This window comes from Ixodes scapularis, unplaced genomic scaffold (assembly GCF_016920785.2).
Source record: "Ixodes scapularis isolate PalLabHiFi unplaced genomic scaffold, ASM1692078v2 PGA_scaffold2__306_contigs__length_199485367, whole genome shotgun sequence".
Lineage (NCBI taxonomy): Eukaryota > Metazoa > Arthropoda > Arachnida > Ixodida > Ixodidae > Ixodes > Ixodes scapularis.
In genome coordinates this window covers 10,906,633-10,928,790 of record NW_024609857.1, presented here as the reverse complement: position 1 = coordinate 10,928,790, position 22,158 = coordinate 10,906,633, and the positions used below count along the sequence as shown (strand labels likewise).

At 43.9% G+C, this 22,158-nt stretch overlaps 1 protein-coding gene across 1 annotated transcript; it reads left to right on the top strand.

The window, feature by feature from the left end:
* Window positions 1–1,160: 1,160 nt before the first annotated feature.
* Window positions 1,161–21,240, top strand: LOC8031257 (cytochrome P450 2J6-like). Its single transcript, XM_029995725.3, has 8 exons — window positions 1,161–1,455; window positions 9,348–9,475; window positions 11,143–11,249; window positions 13,468–13,769; window positions 15,097–15,209; window positions 18,531–18,789; window positions 19,937–20,124; window positions 21,017–21,240. The coding sequence occupies exons 1-8, from the start codon at window positions 1,238–1,240 to the stop codon at window positions 21,193–21,195; spliced, it is 1,494 nt and encodes a 497-aa protein (XP_029851585.2). The 5' UTR covers window positions 1,161–1,237; the 3' UTR covers window positions 21,196–21,240.
* Window positions 21,241–22,158: the final 918 nt, after the last annotated feature.

Below are 22,158 nucleotides of genomic sequence, written 5' to 3'. Positions count from 1 at the left end.
TTTTGTTTTTTTTATCCACCAGTGTACCAGCATTAAGACTTCAGGGTTGTTCCTGTGCACTGTACAATAAAGACTGATTGAATATTATTATTATTATTATTATTATTATTATTATTATTATTATTATTGCTGTGCGCCATACATTTTCCACGGGTGATTATACATCAAAGAAATCGGCAGATGTTTCTGGTGTTTATATTTCATGCATCGGTGTATTCTGGTGGTCTTTTTCAAACGGAGGCTCAAGCGGTTTATTATTGGTGAGAATATCAGATAAAAACTATGAGTTCAAGTTCAAGATGACGAGAGTTTTGACATAAAAATTCTAACTTGAGCAAAAATATCTAAAAATCGGTGCTGCTTGTTTTTTTTATTGAGTTTGTATTTTTAACGACACTGGCTGTTTATCGGTGTTTTTCAGTTTTAGGCATTTTTATTCTTTTGACAATGACGAATGCTTGCCGGTGTGCTCCGGTGAAAACAGGAAAATCTACAGCCTTTCAATAGCTTGTCGTAAAAAAAAAAAAAAGAAAACAGTAATGGTTACGCAAAAAAAAATCGAGGCACACTTATGTAGAATTGCACGGCACAGTGACGCAAAAAACAAACGTAAAACCAATAAGGCAGCAATTTGGGCCAGTTGGTTCGTGATCACCCAAAAGAAGCACGAAAAATACAAGGACGAGGAAGTAAACAGACGAGAGCGCACTCGCAACGTTTTTATTTGTGAAAACGATCAAATACATATAGCTTCGAACTGACACATACTCTCTTCAAAGTTCTGTTTAACTCCCGTAACGGCAGGTTACGGGGGTTAAACAAAAGTTAGGAGGGAGTATGTGTTAGTTCGAAGCTATATATATGATTGTTTTCACAGATAGAAACCAGTTGAGAGTGCGCTCTTGTCTGTTTACTTCCTCGTCCTTGTACTTTTTGCCCTTCTTTAGGTAAAACCAATGTGCTTTGTAGATACGATTGTCCACTTCTATCATGCAAACTTCGTCAGAAGCACTTTATCGAGAAGGCTGTCACTGCGCTTGGGAAAGCAGGGTCATTTGCTCCTATTGGCGAAGTCCAATCATCTCGAGGTGAGCCCTCCGTTGCGCAGTATACGACGCGCTTATTTTCCTGCTTCGCAGTCGCTGGCCCGATATAATCTTGGTCGTCCACTGACACAGCTGCAGGGAGTCAGACGCACCACGGTCCTGGGGGTCTCACTGAAGAGTGAAAGCGAGTCATGATGGACATCGTCTGGAAGTGTCTGGCTGCGGGATGCGTCGCGGGACTCGGGGTCCTTCTTGTCCAGTACTTCTGGGAACAGCTGAAGAGGAACCTCAAGAAGGGTCTGCCGCCGGGACCTTACGGCCTCCCCTTCGTCGGTTACCTGCCGTTCATGCCCAAGAACGGCCATCGCGGAGTGGAAGCGCTCAAGGACAAGTACGGGCCCGTGTTTGGGTGAGTGCCACGCTGAATGAATGCGCCGTCCAAAGATTTTGACCATTCCAGGTGCCATTTTCAGCGTTCAGACATATCATGCGTGTTTTGCATGATTTCCGAAGCCATGAAATCGTGCGTGCTGAGCTGTGAAAATCACACTCTGGGTTGTGAATTCAGAATCATTGGAAAGCTGTATAGACGCGCCTGCGACAATATGTTGACGAAGCTTACCTGAGGTACCGCAGAAATGAATGATGGCAGTTGGTATATTGCATTAATACTAAAATGGGGAACTCCGGCGTTTTCTCCATGGTCCCCGATTTCTCTGGAAATTTCCTAAAGACGCCAATATATATCGTTGGAATAGTATCCCAAATATTAGGCTAAAATAATGTTTTTATAACGCAGCTCTTATGCGCCCGTTTCCGGCTTGAGCGGCGTCGCCGTCTTCGTCGCCGTCGGCGTAACCGCGCGGTGCATTATGGGTAAATTTCCCATAATGCACCGCGCGAGCCCCCCCCCCCCCCCCGGGGGTCACGTGACTCCCCCTCCCCCGAGACCACGTGACCCCCCCCCCCCCAGGGTCACCTGACACCCCGCCCAGGCCACGTGACCCCTCCCCCCAAGACCACGCTACCCCCAGGTCACGGGACCCCTCAGTACTGTTCCCCTCAGTACCCTTCCCTCCTCCTCCTCAAGAGCTGCGCTCTAATTCGGCGTTACAGGGAGTTAGTTGTAAACAACTTTCATTTTTTTTTCGCGAAAATATAGAATTTACAACATTAGTCCTCATCGTGTTTTTCATACTGAAATTCTTTACTGGCAACAACGAAGGATTGACGCCAGCGTCAAGCAGGGGTCCACTTTTTGAACGGTAGGATCTGTCCCCGACTAAATGGCAAGCAGTTTAGTGGTGTAAAATTAATGATTTGGAAGTTCGCTCTAGCGCCTGCGGAGCAACACAAAATAAATGCTCGGCATAGTCAAGTTTTATAGATTGCCTGCTTGACTGGCGAGCCTGCCTGCCACTGACGTCACGGCACTAAGAAGCGCGGGTATATTTCACCACAACTATTCTGAATTTCGCGATGTTAAATATCATACTTTAAAGGGTACAGACCGGGGTTGCACGAAATATAGTTCGTTGCGGCAGCTCAGAAAATTGTCGCAGTACCGCTTTAAGCCGTGAGCTCATACATCATACAAACGCAGACTTTTGCGTAACAATTACGAGTAACTGATTACACGTTATCAATCTCATTTTAATGTAACAGTTTTTTTTCAGCGATGACGTCCGCTGTAGTTCAATTACCTTTTAGAGCGCAGCTCTTAGACGCCCGTTTCCGGCTTGAGCGGCGTCGCCGTCGCCGTCGCCGTCGCCGTCGCCGTCGCCGTCGGCGTAACCACCGGTTGACGATGACGATGTCGATGACCCCCTGAGGTCACGTGACCCCGGAGACGTCACATGACTCCGTGAGGTCACGTGACACCCGTGAGGTCACGTGATCACCCCCGTGAGGTCACATTACCCCCGTGACGTCACGTGACTCCCGTGAGCTCACGTGAACCCCGGGAGGTCACGTGACCACCGTGACGTCACGTGACCCCGTTGAGGTCACGTGACCCCGGTGACGTCACGTGACTCCCGTGAGGTCACGTGACCGCGGGGAGGTCACGTGACCCCCTGAAGTCACGTGACCCCGGTGACGTTATGTGACCATCGGTGACATCACGTGACCCCCGTGAGGTCACCTGACCTCACAGTTATGCTGGCGGCGACGGCGACGCCGACGCCACTCGGAGGGAGGAGTAGCAAGCAGGATGAGGAGGTGAAACGGATGCAGGAGGGGTATGCGCTCTCCTTAGTACCCTTTTCTCCTCCTCCTCCACAAGAGCTGCGCTCTAATTCGATGTTACAGTGAGTTCAAAGGGGCTTTCATTTTTTCTGTCATTACAAGTAATCAAAAATGTTTCCGAAAAAGCTAAAATTATTGAGTTGTTTTTTTACGTAAAAAATGTCGTTCTGTCCGCCCGTGCGTCACTCGTTTACGTTGCACCAATGTTGCACACTTTCTTTTTACCCCTAAACATCTAAAAAAAATTAAGAATTGCACGATCTATGTTTTATTGTGCCTCAAACAGCTGGTAAGGCCTTCGGCGGGTTACGCTTGCACGAAGTGAAATGCAAACTAAGATATTTTCACACTACAAAGTGAGCCTGAGTATTACACTCTTTAGAAGATACAAAAGCATTAGAATGTCAATGCCCTCGGCGACGTTTTGACAGTCGAGCTGTCGAGAGTACCTGGTTTCCTGTGTACGGATTGTTGCGGCCAGGGTTTGCCGCGGCATAGATGACTGTGCTTTGGATTAACCTCATCTAGGCACGACAAAGAAGAACCCCCTTCCCCATTTCATCTCGAAGGAGTCCATGAACAAATGCTGTATGAGGGGGAGGGAGGAGAGGAGGCTCCAGTAAAATGGAAGATTTCGGGAACGAGGAGAAGGGCCGGGCCCCATGCCCGCCCCCTCCTTCCCTCCTGGCCACGTGCCTGGTTCAAGGCCACAACTACAGATAAAGAATACCAGTTCATTCCACCGTGACGTCATGGGATCAATGTTGACAGGGGCATCCTTATTGGGGGCGTTGTGACGTTTTGATGGGATTTTGGGTGACATCGAGTTTATTTAGAGGTCGAAATCTTTTCGCATCCCTCGTCAGACAAACAGGATTCCAGGGAAGGGACCGCAGTCAGTCTTTGATGGAACGTTTTTTTGAGCCCATTAAAGACTCCTCGCCGTCCAAAACCACTACATTCAAGGCAAAGTGCCAAGCCTATGGGAAAGTAATTTCGGGATGAAAAACTTCCACTTCAAACTTCAAGCTTCATCTTAGTTGGCGTCTCAAACAAATTTGAAAAATGTATAGCAGTATAAATATTTCTGTATTTGTATTTCTGCCCTTCCTAAAATGTATTCCTGTATTTGTATTTCCAAATACTTTTTGCCTTTATTTAAGATGTATTTCGGATACATATCGCGATACATTTTTACAGGTACATTTTAGTATCAGTATTTTAGATAATATTTTAATGTATCCCTGTGTTTGTATTTCCAAATACATTTTAGTGTATTTCTGCTCAACCCTGGTGGTGCTTACAGCAGGCGGTCTTTCCTCCAATAGCGCCGGAGACTGGCTGTGTTGGTACAGATACTTGTAACCAAAATGCGCACGATAAGATAACATTGTAAAAAGGCGCTTTCTCTTGTCGTTGCCTTCGTGGCAAAACAATTAACCGCTTCATACTGTTAATAATTGCTCGGTGATTTTTTTTTCGTATATTCGCGAGATATGTTTTCTGCAGAGATGGCAGTAAAGGCATTACTGTAATGAAATTACAGAAATTAAATTAATTTTTGTGGGAATGAGTAATGTAATTACTTTTCTAGGCTGATAATTTAGTAATATAATAAATTAATTTGAGGCAGTAATTTCGAGAAAGTTACTCATTACTTTTTAAATTTCTTATAAGAGGGTTCGTCTGCGAGTTTAGAGAAAGAAAAAATAAATTTTATTTTGCATGATTAAAATCGTCAAAAAGACATTAGAGTAAAAAATTCACAGGGTATCTTATGTCATCCCTAAGACGGCTTGAAGGTGAAAGCCCAAGCGCCGATGTAAACGTGATAGCGAACCTCCGAAGACAGCGCGCTTCCTGACCACGGACTTTAGGTACCTTTCATGTCGCCGACGTGTTTTCGCTCCTGGACTTTGAAGGTCGACTGAACGATGAGACATATAAGGCTTTCGCCTTAATAAACAACCGCCATCTGAGCGCAAAGCCTCGTACGAGGAACACAACGGACGCACAAAGGCAGGCTCGAAAGGCGAAGGTGATGGAAAACAGCTTTCGTGTGGAGACACCACCGGAAGGCCACCGCTGACGAACTCCGGATAAGATAGATTCAAGGAGCCACGTCATCAGAACCGACGCCATCATGAGGGTACTTTTCTTCGTTCAGCCCTAAGCTGACAGCGCGGCAGGAGCTACGAGCTCATCGGAACCGATCAATAACCTTCCTTTCATCACCTGACCCCTTACCTACGCGTGGGTATGAACGAGAGTGTGGTAACGGGGCAAAAGATAGACGTTCGAGTGGTTCAACGAGCACGTAGCTCCCACCGCACTGTCAGCTTAGGGGTGAACAGCCTATGCGATGGGCACATCACCAGTGAGGTCGACACCTTTTAAAACCTGAGAGGACAGGACACGCAGATCCCCAGCCCTCTTGCTCTTTCGCCAAGCTAGGTTAAACCGCAAGTTTCGACCACCGAAAACAACAAGCGACTGTAATATACAGGGTGTTTCAGAGAACGCAGGCGAAATCGCTCCTGCGAAAACTACTCATCGCAACGTAAAAAGGCTTGTGGCGTTGTGGTCCTGGGCCAGGGGCCCATTTAAGAAAATGATTAAAGTCCGGGATAATTAACTTGTTAATTATTTTTGCCTAATTAACTTTTTTAATATTGTGTTTAAGGGCATGGCTCAAATTAGAAAATTCCTCAGCATCATCGAAAAGCACTGAACCGACAGAAGGCACGTGAAGCATTTTACGGCTTTCTGAAAAACCGCACAAATTCGACGGGTTTTGAAGTTTCGATTTGTTATCGGAGCGCATCTCGGCCCCGGCAGCACCGCGCCCCGTGGAGCGATAGTGCAACCAGACTCTGCTGCGTCGCGCGATGACAGCGCAGCAGAGGTTGGTTGCACTATCTCTTCGCGGGGCGCGGTGCCGTCGGGGCGGAGATGCGCTCCGATAACAAACCGAAACGTAAACACCCGTCGAATTTGTGCGGTTTTTCAGAAAGCCGTAAAATGCTTCGCGTGCCTTCTATCGTTCTGCAATTTATTCATTTAGTAGTTTTCGCTGATGCTGAGCAATTTTGTAATTTAAACCACGCCCTTAAACACAATATTAAAAAAGTTAATTACGCAAAAATAATTAACAAGTTAATTATCCGGGACTTCGATAATTTTCTTAAATGGGCCCCTGGCGCAGGACCAAAACGCCAAAAGCCTCTTTTCGTTGTGAAAAGTAGTTTTTGCAGGAGCGATTTGGCCTGCGTTCTCTGAAACACCCTGTATAGTTAATTCCAAATGCCTTGTCAAGGCCTCGGAACGTTCGGCGCGTAGCCTTGGCAAGTAAAGACGGTTTTAGTCGGCAAATACGGGAAGCGAGTAAAGCAGGTGCCGCTCGCGGTACGCCTCTCTGTCTTTCCTTGGGGAGTTTCGCCGATAATAAGCATCCATCAGATTCGTTACCCGGTTGTTGGGAAAGTACGAAGCTCGCGGGCCATCCTTTTCCTCAACTGGCGTCGCATCTGACCAGCCAGGGCCTCTCGGAATCAATCAGCCGTGACCCAGCAAACACCCAGATCCTTTGTGTGACAACGCGCCATAACTAGGCCTCTTCAGGCGTGTTAGAACAATACTCTTCGGGAGGAAAGCGCGGGTACGCAACTACCCTATTGAAAAATTTGATTTGTATGAGAACTGTTTGTGTCCAATAAATACATATGAATCATACAAGATATATAATATCATATAATAACCATATAAGAAGCATATAAGAACCAAATAAGATATATCAGAACATGCAAGAACCATATAAGAAACTTGTAAGAAGTTTCTTAAAAGTTTCTTATATTATTTTATTTACTTTAAAGATACTGCCGGCCAGGGATGGGCAGTATTTCAAATACAAGTATTTGAAATACGCATTTCAAATACTTTGTGTATTTTGCATTTGTATTTAATTACAAATTGGGTAATGTATTTGACGTGTGTATTTAAATACTAAAACTTGGGTATTTCAAATACAATTGTAATTAAATACAATTTTGTGGGCGAAAATACATCCCTCAAATTTATTGTCACTGTCCAGAGCAGGAAGAAAACTACGTTCTGCACCGAATGCAGTGTCTCTGAATCAAGCACAGGCGTTTAGTGACTTTGTGATTACGGTGCTAGTCCAGGGCAAGAATAGTGACAAAATCGACGTTCACAGGCAGACTGGCTAAATAAGTGCCTGTGACAACTTGTGATGCTGGAACATTCTAAATGCGCGGGTCGTCCAGGTTCGTAACTGGTGCGAGTTGCAACAAAAGAAAATTATCTAACTAATGCTGCGCGTCTTGGTCGTCTCGGTTCTTTGTTGGTCTATACCAAGATATAATCGACAAAAAAAAGCTGCTTGAAGTTCTGTACTCTTTTCACCTACTACGTCCAAGCTGATTACATTCTTTTTTTGTGATTATATTTCTATTGCGTTCCTAGAGCCTCGCATACTCACTCCCGAGTGTGCGATGCAAAATTAAAATGAGAAACCCAGAAACCCGTTGGAGGTGACCTGAAGTCGCTGACGCAAATTTTGAGGAATGTATTTGGAAAAGTATTTGGAGGAGACCAAATACATTTGGTTGTATTTGTATCTTGTACTTAAATGCTTTTTTGGAAACGTAATTAGATTTGTAATTAAATACATTTTTGACGAAGTATTTTGTATTTGTATTTCGATACATATTTGCATGTATTTTGCCCATCCCTGCTGCCGGCCAACGTTTGAGGGGCAAGTCATGAGTGGATGAAAGAAGAAGTCAGCAAAGCAAATGAGTAGTTGTAAACGTTCAGTAAAATACGTAAGCAACCTAGTCTTATATATGTTCTTATATGTTATGATATATCTTATATGGTTCTTATATAGTTCTTATATATCTTATAAGTTCTTATATAGTTCTTATATGAATCTTTTTGGTTCTTATATGTTCTTATATATCTTTTATGACTCATATGTGTTTATTAGACACAAGAAATTTCTCATACAAATTGCTTTTTTCCTAGGGTAGTGCACTTGGGAGCAAAGGATTAGACTACGTCCGAGTCGGAAAGGAAACCTTTCACATGACGACTTTTCATAAAAACGTGCTTCCATGGCCAGGCATAAGCTACTGACACGGAATATAACTTCGTCAAAATTAGAAAGACAGAATCGTATTACCATTTCCTTTAGCTAAAGACCTTCACCGTTTAATGAGCAGCGAAACCGACGAGTCGCCTGTCTTTGAGTCACATCTAAAGAAGAAGTTATTCATCCTGTTTAACACTTCCGTCGTGTGTGCCAGCGGAACGACTGTTCAGTAGGGTTCACGTTGAGGCACATGAGGCACGCTACGGTGTAAACAAAAAAATCGGAGTTCGGGTATATATACTATGAATAACATTAGCACGAATTACTGCCTCAAGGTATTGAAAAGTAATGTCAAAGTAATTTTATCACTTTTGTAAAGTAATTGTAATGTAATGTCATTACATTTTGTCTAGGGTAATTTGCAATTTCACTTAATTATATCTTCTCTGTTTTAAAAAAGTAAATAGTTACGTTATTTAATTACTTCTTGAAAGTACTTTTGCCATCTCTGGTCTTATGGTAAAAAAAAGTAGCCTCCACCTTCCCTGAAAAAAAAAATAATTCTTCTTTTTTTTAAGATAGATTGCGCGTTGTCGAATCGCCCAAGTGTAGCTCTAGATGTCCGAATCAGATGCCAGGGTTTCAAAACTAATCATCATCTTATTCAAAAATTATAAGTACAGGCTTCATTTCCCAAACCAACTTTTCAGGAAATCCCTTATAACTTTTGAATATAATAAAGGTTAGTTCTGAAAATTTGGCATTCGGTTCGAACCGCTAGCGCAACATTTGGACGGTACAGCGATGCGTCGTTTAATTTTTCGGTGAAAAAACTTTGCAAGAGTTCATTTTTTCTTTTTGTGAAGTTATTTTTTGATAAAAAAATCGTTGTACATTTTGTGGGGGAAAGACGCTGTACATTGTTTCGGCAAATCTTGCAGGGTCACGTTGGGCAGCCGATACGTGGTGTTCCTGTGCGACTTCACCTGCATCAAGGAAGCCTTGAGCCAGGACAGTCTACTCAACAGGCCGGTCGAGTTCCCTTTCATGGTTCACAAAGAGTCCCAGGGTAGGAATTCAATCAGCTTGAGGTACGATAGACAGGGGGGTGAAGGGAGGAAGCGATCAGGCATCGTGTTTAAATGATTGCGTTGATCGCGAGAGAGATGATGGGGATAGTGCTTCGAATCTCTTCCACCTGCACACAAAACCTGCGCATCTTGCGGCAACGTTGTTCTTTTGTTTATTAAACGATTTTAATGTTTCAGTCTTTCAATGTTTACTGCAAAGTGATTGAACTATTTGCCTTTGACTGATATAGTTAAAAAGGAATGATATTGTATCGAATGAGTGTCTGCGAGTGAGCGTTGCGAGGTTCAGTTCAGCTGATTTATGTACTTCAGGATTTTTTTTGTTTATTCGATATAAAACTTTGAAGTCTCTGGGATGACTTTGAACATCAAGATGGTTTTAAAGGCAGTGTTGAAGTACTGTGAAAAGCGAAGAAATAAGTATAATAAATGTAGTCATTTTTTCCTATTTAAAATATACATTTCAAAAGTGATCTTTTTTTGTACCTAGACCTCAAAACGACAATACTCTTTGATACCGCAGGAGCGAGACATTTTTGACTGGTAAGAATATAGAATTAAACGAAAGCTTTCAGCCATAATTTGATTTCTTAATAGTATTGACTTCGTTCATTCTTCTTCCTTCAGATCCATCTCAGGGTAACACTATATATCTACGTCAAAACCTTTTATAACGAACAGCAGGAAGCGCTACGATCAGTTCGATATGGCAAATAGTTCGATATAGCAAAAAAAAAAAAAAAAACATTTACAACGAATTTTTACGATGAGTTCGTTGTAAGGCGAGAGCTACTCTTTTTTTTCTCATCTCTTCATTCCGCCTTCTAACAACGTGCTAAAAAGTTTTTTTTTTTTTTTTTTTGCATGCCGCGCAGTTTTGTTTTTTATTTTATTTTTTTTTTTTAGTCGCTTCTCTTCGTGGTCAAACGCTTTGGGATGGAAAGTTTTTTTTCTTTCTGTGCGTGCGTGCAAACTGTATTTTTTAAATTTTTTTTTAGCCTTTTCCTCTTCTGAGTCACTTCTCTTCGCTCAATTTTGTTCGCAACTCGAGCTTTTGGAATTTTCGTTTTTTCCTACTTCTTTTTTGGGGGACGGGACAGGCTAGAAGACGATTGTTTTCGCGTTTTTGGAAGCCTTCCCGGGGGTGAAAAGTTCGATATAACCAATGTGTTGTTCGTTATAAAACATACTTTTTACATGCGTTTTTATTTAAATTTTTCGTGAGTTCGATATCGTCAATAATTCGCTGTACGCGGGTTCGTTCTAAACGGGTTTCGCTGTATCACTATATTACATATTTATTAAATGGACTTTATATATTTGAGACGTTTGAGTATTGAATTATTGCGAAACGATCGAACATAACTTAGCATGACAAAAATTTTGAGACTGCGAGTAAAAACGACACATACGAGACACTACACATTTTAGTGTATGTGTCGTTTTTACCGGCAGGTTCCTTTTTTTTTTTTTCGTGCTAAATATTCATTAGGTCCTTTACGTCTTCAGATTCAGAATATAGCTTTTTAATCCTTTTTACGTAACGCCGAATATATTTGTTCATTTTCAAATTGATCGAATTATTGAGAGCTGCGGATAGCATTCCTGTTTTCAGCTAATTTTACTGTCCTTATATACGTCGCAGGTTTGGCCGTCCTGAATGGACCACTGTGGAAGGAGCAACGAAGGTTCTCGCTCCGACTCTTCAAGAAGTTGGGCATCGCAACCCAGGCCATGGAAAGGCATATTCACGTGAGGCATACGTACTGACCTACAGAGTCAAGCCAGCAATATGTGAAAGATGGTTGATTACATATTTAATGTGCGTGTGAAAGCGCGTTTGTTTATTCGTCATTCGGGGGGGGGGGGGGGGGGAGACCAAGCACTAGGACTTGGTGTTTGATACCCGGACAATAGCACGGGAAAATCAGCGAGCTTGTAATTTGTTTAAAGTGTACCACGCTACAGGTTCGAATTATCTTACGTATACGATGGGTGCACATGCTTCTGAAAAATTAAATTATAATTTCTCGAGAAATAGATTCGTAAGACGATTCAGACGTGAAAACGATCAGCGAAGATGGGGCCCGGTTGTATGGTTTATTGGAACTCGCTCGTACTTCACGCTTGCGGTTAGCCACCGAAGTCACATGTGTGTTTCAGGTAAAATAAAGTCTGTCCTTAAAATGGAAGGCAACATTCAAGGTAAAGGTGAAAATTAAGGTGTTTTTTTTTCCTGAAAAACTGTAAAACTTTGTAAAAATACCGCACCAAAAAATTGTTTTTACCGCAAATGAAAAAAATAAGAATAAATTGACTGCGCATCAGTGTACGTCATTCCCCGCCCAAAGGTCTAGCGGTCCGAACCATATGCCAAGGCTTCAGAACTATTCTGACGTTATAGACCTACACACTGTTTACAAACAAGCCCGCTTTTCCCCACACCCGGTGTGGGCATTGCGCGAGTGAAGAAACCAGATATGCGTGAGGGGAAGCTTCTGCGCATGCGCCGTGGCGACAACAGCGCCACCGCAGAGGCGTGACGTCAAAGCCGCGTATTGGTCTATAAGTGATTTTCTTAATTATTCTATGGGAAAATAACGGCCGACGGAATCGATATTATCAAAAAAGCACCTTTAACTTATGAATAGGGTTTCGCGTTTTCGGTTTCTATTTTTTCAAAATTCGGCGTACTTTTTTCGGTGCTTATTTTAAAATTCAATTTTCGGTATTTTTCGGCGTATATTTATGCCCACAAAAGTTTATCGACTTTTTTCGGTGAATATAAAATAAACACCAACGGACACCGGATCAGATAATCCTTGTAGCTCTGATATTTGTGATCACTGAAAGAATAATGGCACAGATACATTAAAAAGAAAGGGACACTTTATTTGGAAAATGTCTGCAACTGTAAAAAAAAAGCAAGAAAAAACACAGAAGTACAAACAAGTCAAATATGAAGCTTATGCCCAAAATCGTGGAACTTCACCCTCTGTACATCAGGATTATGTAATCTTATTTTAGTACACACACACCTGTACTTCTCCAGGTTCTCCTTGTTGATGCGCACTCTTTCTTCCCTGCTAATATGACCCCGAGCTTCGAGAATGCCCAACGCTAACACTGGACACTGGCAGGCTGAAGGAGATGAAGCGCTGCCTGAGCCAAAATCAGCCAATCAACCAATTGTGACCACCAAAAGAGACACAGTGCGACGTTTTGAAGTACAACAAAACATGCAGAGCTTGCATCAAGTCAGTCTTCCTTACAACCAGTTTGAAAACACGCTCGTACATAGCGAAGTCATGGGGCATTTCGGACTTCACGTTCCGATCGATGATGGGCACATTAAACCAAAACGTCGTGATGGCATCCGTGTATCCCATTCATTCGGACACGTTTCGATAGACACTGTCGTTTCCCTTTTTCGCCACGGCTCTGCGGTATCCCCGAAGAAAACGCCGCAGCTGCGCATGCGCGTCGCCAGCCTTCTCTGCATAGTTCAAGGTCTTGTGGCAGATTACGGAGCGCTATCAGGGTGCTTAGCGGGCTGCGGAAACGGACTACTACAATTCCCTACTGTCTCCACTTTTTCGCCACGGCTCTGCGGTACGACCGGAAGGTCAAAGTGACCTTTTCCGGTTAAAACTGAATTTTGTCACATGGATTCGACGGACGTTTATCGGTTTTTATCGGTTTAGATCGAAAATGCCGAACCTAAAAACTGACCTTTTTCGGTTAAAACCGAATTTCCGAAATTGGATTCGGCGTACTTTTGTCGGTTTTTATCGGTTTAAACCGAAAACTCCGAACCCTACTTATGAATAAGAAGAATGTTAGTTCTGAAACTTTGGCATCTGTTTCTAACCGCTCACGCACTTGGGCAAAGGAAAGGGGGGGTTACGGTGTAGGTTGGCTTTCAAACCCGTCTGGCTCCACGTCCGAACTCCTGGCCTCCAAAGCACAGGACGAAGTGGGCCATCTGCTCCAGGAGTTTCGCGATAAGAAGAACCAGCCCGTGTGTCCTGCAACCCTACTGACGCCCAGCACGTCCAACATCATCTCGGCCCTGATGTTTGGCCGGAGGTTCGAGTATTCGGATCCCGACCGGATCTACCTGGACAAACTGATCGAGATCGTCCCGGCTCTAGCCGCCCAGACCACCTTCATCAACTTCTTTCCCTGCCTGCGCAACCTGATGGTCTTCTTGAAACTCGGCGCCTGCGAGAGGCTCCGAGATGCCCTGGCCCGCAGGGAGGACTTTGTCGAGTGAGTAGAACTCCTGGGACCTTTGCACATTATACTACGCCCGATTCTATGAAGTCAAGCTCCAGTCAATCCCAAGGAAATGGCACACCACAGCAAGTTCAGTAAAATACTTTATCAACTCACATGCCGTCGCCCCAAATACTGTTTCCCTCCGGGTGCTGCAGCAGCTTCTCGGCTCCCTTAGTGAGGCCTCCCCTAACAAAGACTCTAACCGGAGACCGTCAAATCGAGGCTCTCCATAAAGGCTCCCAGGGAAGACTCTTAAGTCAAAACTGTCCGGATCCCCACCTACTATCTCCTTAAATAACCAGCCCGACGCCATGGTGTCCGGCCCCCTCCAGCTCCGATCGAGGATCTCATGGCCATTTAAGGCCACAGTCGCGGGCGAGCGCCATGGCGCCTGTGCGGCGAGAAATCTCGGCTCGGTACTGTAACACGAACCTCAACGGATGTTCGACGGTTGGCGACTGGGGCATGCTGTCCTCTGCGCTGTAGAATGTCGGTTTCGGCACTGGAGACGATGATCGGGTCAACAAGTGTTCACTCCAGCGGGGAATGTGGGCTTCGGCATCGGGCCCGTGGAGGCCAAGGCAAAGGGTCTCCACAAACTGCGTACATTAATATTAACGTACTTACACCTGAACGTACTTATATTATAAGGAACTCACATCTTAACGTATTCACATCTGAACGTACCTACATCTTGACGCACTTGCATCTTAACGCACTTACATTCCAGCGTACTGATATCTCGTACATCTTAACGTACTTACATCTTGCCATATTTCGCATTCAGCTTTTAACCTACTTACATCCTAAAGTATTTATAGTTCAACGCATTCACATTTCACGCCTAAACTTTTTTTCGCTATACAAGAATCTCGATAGTTACACCCCCCCCCCCCCCCCCCCATTCCCTTAAACCCATAAGCAAATAAAAAAAATGTCACTGATGGGGTTGCTAGTGACCCTTTAAATAAAACCAATACAACCACTACTGCCGCTCAAGCACTTCTTAAAATGCACAGGCACTAATATAAAAAAACATGTGTGTGTTTTAAATATAGAGTAAGCGATTTCTCAAGGAATGTAGGTTTAAAATAGCTTATACTCTGAGGTTCCTCTGCTTGCCTCTCAATAATTGAACATATCTGACTGGTTGATTGGTTGACACTGAACTGGAAGCAACACCTTACGTATCTAGATTATCAATCAGTAATTGGAAATTAGCAAGTGAAACGTGCACGCAAAGTTATGCCCGGGCGTTTTCTGTCGACATGACAGGTATTGTTTATTTTGGCATAACCCTAGGATTTCTTTTGCGCAGGTCAGAGATTGACTTCCATCACGAAAGGTGCCAAGATGGCGTAGTACGGGACTACATCGATGGATTTATCTTCGAAATGAGGAATCAGGAAGGCGACCAGAAAACATTCACAAGTACGTTGCCTTTATATGAATATATATATATGAATATATATATATATATATATATATATATATATATATATATATATATATATATATATATATATATATATATATATATATATATAACTGAGAAGAAAAAAAACCCTTAGTGAAAAACAGCAACAACGGACGACATCGTCCGTTGTTGCTGTTTTTCACTAAGGGTTTTTTTTCTTCTCAGTTTTATACCCACGCCTTCGGCCTCCCGCCACCATGCCCGTTATATATATATATATATATATATATATATATATATATATATATATATATATATATATATATATATATATATATATATATATCTTATAGTATGAAAAGATACATGCTTTTCTAATATTTTTTTTTTTTACTTTTGATATATAAGCAGCCGTTTGGATAATCATTTAGTGATTTCTAAGTCTCATTATGTCGATTCCTAAACTGAACAATGACAAGTTATAGATTAATTTGCACGTGCGATGCAAAGGGAAACGTTTCGTTACAGCCCTTTTCAGAGGCTGGATTAACTCACTAGTCGAACGTACTCATAACAATAAGATGATAAGTTATGGCGTACAACGTGCCACTGAAGTTTGATGAGGTGTCGCTAGGCGTGTTTTATTTTATTAATGAGCATACTCGATACGTATAGGGTGTGGATTACTCGTGAAGGTGAAACAAAAAAACATTGCGCGGAGAACAAAACCGCGCAACTGTATTGTTTGCCTTAAATGAAAAAAAAAGTATGTACGAATAGTGTCTCGAATTCGAGTAGCCCCTATAGCCATTCATAGCCTTCAGAGTACAATTGGTAAAAACACGACGGCAACTGTAGTCACTGAGATGTAGTGAGAAACGCAGAGCATGGGGAAGTATACGTTTGCACGTCCTGCTTCGGGATTGGTTCCTGGGCGTTTTCGTCGACTAAAGCGCGAAACACATGTACGACGAAACCTTCCGATCTGAGGTGCGGACTGCCGGAATGACCTTGGAGGGCGAGGGTTTTCGTAGCATCGGAGAACGTTGAAGACCCACGCCTTCGGCCGTCGTATTGCGTGGTCGGAAGTTGGATCGGACGGTTTCGTCGTACATGTGTTTCGCGCTTAATGCCGCAATCTCATTGACTGCTGAGCAAGGATGAGATGGTCGGGATTCGGGGGCCGCGCCCTGCATTTTTTTTAAGTTGTCGGTGACTGTGGGAGTGACACGGCGCAACCCGATTCGGACCACATTTGCTGCGCGTTGTCTTCGGAGTCACGCGTCATTCGCCTCGAATGCAATAAAAAAACCTCCATCTATAACGGAAGCGAGAGATGGACGAGAGTCCCGAAGTTATAAAACCGCACGCTCGCAAAAGCGTACTGAAAGTGAGTGTGTTGAGTGTTTGTTTAGTCAACGGCAAGGTAGTCAGCCCCAATGGGCATCTAGTGTCTGGGATTCGGACGATTCGGCGAAGGACATTTCGGTGCAGGGCGTTTCGGTGTGATTTTTTGGGTGCATGGACTTTTGGGACATTTCAGTGTATGGCCTTTTCCGTTCACGGGCTTTTCGGTGCACGGACATTTCGGCGTAATTATGTGCCTTGAATTTATTTTAGTATTACAATTAAATTTCTATATCTGTCTCTGTATTTTACTCTTTTTTTTTTTGTTTTAACGGCTTGCAACTTTCCCATTGAGAGCAACTTTTAACTTTCAAGCAACGTTCTCGGCTCACATTTTTTTTCTGTTTTTGTTTTTTCTGGTGTGGCCACATAACTCTAAGAACTACAAAGTAGCACAAAAACGTATACATATTTTTTATTATCATTAAAAGTGCGAACCTGAAACCATGGCTGAGTGTAGAACAAGGCAATGATCAAGTTTGTACAATTAAAAAGTAGGGTTACTGGCCAAATATTTGGTGCCAGTAGTTAAATGAAACCACATTTAAAATATGGTTTTCTAGAGTTAATTTTCAAAAACGCAACACTAGCCAAACTTACACAAACTCCTGTCACTATATAAACCATATATAAAACTAGTTTCGCATAACCTTGTGGGGGACCCGGTCAACACGCCGCAAGATTCGCCATTAGTGAGTAAAAAACGGTAATTTGCTGAGTTGCAAGCTTCGAAAGACAACTGGTATTGAAACTCATCAAAATGTAAATGACCAGACAGCAACCACAGAAAAATCAATAAACTGTGAACTTCTCATTTGTTTATGTGCATTTCCGTAACCCAAGTTTGGTATAAAAGTAATATTGAAATTAATATATTACCTCAGGATAATTTTTCTATCCGGCTATTTCGTGGGGTCACATTTTTTAGCGGTTCACAAGTCTTTGGAAAAAAAAATATCGTATTTTGATTGTGTATTCACCGAAATGTCCGTGCACCGAAATGTTCACGCACCGAAACGTCTGTGCACCAAAACGTTCGTGCTACAAAAGAGACCATGTGAGCTATCGAAAACTATGTGGGTAGAAACTGAGAAATTTCTGAATTTCTACTCTCATGGTCACTGACAGAATGAGAACGGCAAGGCGTTTCTTTCGAACCTCCGGCCTCCAGCCCACACTCCATGCCTTCCGCCGTGCTTTGGCTGCTCGCGGGCGCTTGAGATGCACGAGACGCAGAAGCAATGTCGAAGCTGGGAAGATCGCGCTATAGTCGGTGACAGGTTAAGAGTTAGGGGAAAGGATACTGCTGCGAACCCTTTTTACTTTAGCAGAGCGAACGCTGGAGAGGAGGTCGCCTCCTTTCCAGCGTTCGCTCTGCTAAACTGGAAAGAGTGGGAGGAGCTTCCAATTCAATCTTAACCTGTCACCAACTATAGAGACCTCACCTTGTCAATGGCCATCGTTTGTTCGTAGGAATACAAGACAGATCCTAAAGGCCCGTTCACACTCTTGCGACTGCTTGCGACCTCTTAAACCTGGGTTCCTTAAAACTTCTTAAACCAGAGAACACACTGGCGCCATCTATTGGGAAGCAGTGTAAACTCGGCGGTCCGGCATATTTTTTTTTTTATTTCTCGCGTATTATCCTTTCTTTCTTGGCTCGAAAAACTTTTGTCAATGTTATAAACGAGCCTTTCTATGGGTATTACGCACATTTGACCTCGGAAATCCCGCAAAACCTTCGCTTTTGTGAAATGCAGTTCTAGGGTCACCGCATAGATGGCGCCACAATGTCAGTGTGTTCCCTCATTCTAGAAACATTTAAGAAGTTGTAAGAAATCTCGTCTCTCTCAGTCGTACTCGGTCGCAAGAGTGTGAACGGGCCTTAAGAGTGGCGCCCTCATGAATGGGATGTGGCGCCCTTTCAGGGAACCTGTTGAAGGGCAACGTGGCGTCGTTCTTCGGCGCTGGCAGCGAGACGGTACGAGCAGCCATCGACTGGCTGCTGCTCATGAGCGCCGTGTACCCGGAACGCCAGAAGAAGATCCAGGCGGAGATCGACGAAGTGGTCGGCGGCACCGACCGCCAGGTGGCCTGGAGCGACCGCAACAAGATGCCCTACACGCAGGCCTTCATGTGGGAGGTGATGCGCTGCAAGCCCGTCAACCCGCTCAACCTGATGCGCTAGTGAGCTACTTATTGAGGAAAGAGTGTCGTCGCTACTCCGCATACGCCAAATCCATATCGCGTTTTGGATAGGAGCAAGGCAACGACAGTATTTCTTTACATATACACAAAGCTTTCGGGTGCGTTATTGTAAAACTCGATAGTCACTCAAATGAAAAGTTTCGATCCCGTTCCGTCTGTTTGCTTAGTTGAGGGTTCGAATCCCGGCCGTAGTGCCCGCAGACCGCGCAGCCTTTTTGCGGAGAAGGGGTAACCGAGATTTCAGTTGCTCGTCAAAAGATCCCCGAGCGGTTGAAATTAATTCCTGCCCTCCGCTGGGACGTGCCAGGTGCCCTTCGTTGGTTTCGCACGTAAAGCCCCCAAATTTGAGTCTGCCTAGTTCAGGCTGCGTATGGGAGAGCGTTGTATGTGTGCTATTCGGGCGATAACTATGTTAATAAAATAACCTTCCTGAGAAAGTTGCGCCCCCTGTGACCCATATCACGTAATGCCATACAAAATAACCATACAAAAAAAGAATTAGGTACTTTTATTGGCAAACTTTACGTGTTTAAGTGGGTGAGGACGATATCTGTCTTACATAATACGCGTATTATAAGCATAGAACACGTACCATATTTCCGGTGGTGCGCGCCACATGTACTTTATGCAATATTAATATTTGGAAAATTACTAAAGACAGGTTGGAGAAAACAATGCCACTTGTGTGCAATCTGTCAGGGAATACATCGTAGACAACCATGGTCAAAGGTCAAATCGACCTGTGCGTTCTTGATTAAGAAAAGTGCATATAATGGGTCATATTGTTCCTTCATATGGAATAATGTGATATAAATGGTACAAATGACTATGGCTTCTCTTTTTCCTGTCTTTTTTTTTTTTTTTTTTTTTTTTTACGGGGAAGAGATTTGCTGCAAAACTAGTGCCCGGGAAATGGCGGGTTCAGTTTTCCGCTTATCTGAAATCTGAAAAGCAAAAATCGGTCACCCATTGAGCATTTTAAATATTTTATAACCTTGTCCTTGCCTCCGATTTCTTTGTCATTGTCCTTGCCTCTGATTATCTTGTCCTTGCCTCCGATTTCCTTGTTTTTGTCCTTGTCCTTGCCTCTGATTTCGCAAGTTGGTATACGTGTTCCTGCGTGCAGTGCGAGCAAGGACGTTGCCGTGGGCCGTTTCGTGATCCCTGAGGGCAGCATCGTGATCGCATCCTTCTGGTCCGTGTTCTACGACGCCGACTTCTGGGGAGACCCGGAGTGCTTCCGGCCGGAGCGATTCCTCGTGGACGGTGGCACCCGGGCAGTGAGGCCGGACTGCTTCATCCCGTTCTCGTACGGTGAGTAGGCTGGCCGCTTCCATTGGCCACTCTGTAGACGATCGGAAATGTGTTTGTGTGTTTGTGCATGTGTGTGTGTTTGTGTTTGTGCGTGTGCTCGCGTGTGTGTGTGTGTGTGGGGGGGGGGGGGGGGGGGGGCGAGGCTGTTTTTCTTCATAGCGAAGCACATCCAGAAAACAAAAATTCACATTTATTTCTGTAAAATTTTTAAGCTACGAAAGTTACGGAACCAGAACGATTCCGTTCGCTAAAGGTGCATGCACACTGGCGCTCGTATCGCAAGCGCGAAGCGGATCTTCTCTTTTTCAAAATCAAACGCGCGCGAAATTGTATGCGCCAAGAAAGTTAGGGAGAGAAGGAGACAAGAGCACGCGGACGTCAGAATGTCGAGCTCTGATTGGAAGGATGAGTGGGTAAAACTGAAACTAGATGCCTTTGCCTCCACGGCACTCGTCGAACGCCTTATAGAACCCGGAACGCCGCCGCCTGGCGTTTGACTGTCGCATTCGAACATGTTCGACGAGTGCAGTGAAGACAAAGACAGCTAGCTAGCTTTAGGTCTACCCACTAATCATTCCAATCAGAGATCGGCGTTCTGACGTCACCACGTGCTCTTTTCTCTCCTTCAGTTTACAGCGCATTGAATCTTTAAGCAACCGCGTTCGCAACCGCTTTGCGAACGCGGTTCGACTGCCAGTGTGAACGTGGAGCAAGAAATGATCAGGTTCTTTTCATATAGAAGGATTTGAGTCAGCGTCAAAAATATGAAACAGATACATAATTACTTATCTTTAAAAAAAAAACTTTTTTTATATTATTTATTTTTTTCTAAAAACAAGGTTCAATCCAAATCCAGTCCATCTCCCGCACTTGTATTTACGATTGATCGCAGGCAAGCGGTCTTGTCCGGGAGAGGTGATCGCCAACCTGGAGGTCTTCATCTACTTCACCACGCTCCTGCAGCACTTCAACGTCGAGCCACCGCCAAACGGTCCCAAACTTGTCTTCGACGAAGTCTTGGGACTGTCCCTGAGAGCCAAGCCTCAGGAGCTCGTCTTTCGCCAGCGATGAGGCAACAAACACTTTGGGCATCTGCAAAACCTTTTTAAAGGGAAAGGGGGATGGGGGGTGGAGTACGTTCATTATAATGTTTTAGTACGTTCGGAGCCTTTCGGTCGTATTCTTCTGCTTTCATGGACGGACATAAGAGAGACGTCCCACCGTAAACTTTGACGGTGTTGACGGCATAACACGGTGGCTTCATTCTTCCATGCTTGTTACACATAACGTTCCCATTTTATAATCCTAGCCATGCCGTCTCGACTAGAAACCATAAAGCCGTAGTCACACACTGCTCGAACATCAAGCAAAAAAACGGTATTCACTCCAGCCTGAAGTGTTTTCCAAGCATGTTCGAACATGTCTAATAACAGTTTGTGCATGACCAATGTGATAAAAGGAAGGCCTCGGACAGTGACTGCAGAGTGTCTTATGAATTAAGTATTAGCAGTGTGACTCCGGCCAAAAAATACGCCCCTCAAACCTCTCGTCTTTGTTTCACCCAAGTCCCTCTCCTACGGATCGAAACGAAACCTTGAGCTTTTTACACCTTAGGAATGTCGTTTTAGCGGTGGAACACGAAGGCGTTATTTTGCGCCTTTTAGTGAAATCTTAATTTCTACAAGATCCGCGCGACCGAGGTTGGTCGTTCAGGTGCCTGACAGAGTTACAGTATGCTCGGGAAGATAACAACAGAGCACTCAGTAACCGCAATTGACTGATCGCTATATGCTATGTTATATATAATGGGTGTTTTCATTTCAAATCGTGCAGGCAAAAAGGGTCGAATTTTTAATTTCGCTAAAAAAATATATGTTATGGCGTCGTCTCTAAAAACGCAGTAGCCACAAATCTCAAGTCCGTCGGGTTTTTTCTTCTCGACTTACGAATATTCAAAGAGGCCGCGGCGGAAAGCAGTGTTTTTCACATCCGTCGTGGGTCGGATGTTTCGCTCGATCTCTCGCCGTGGATTTT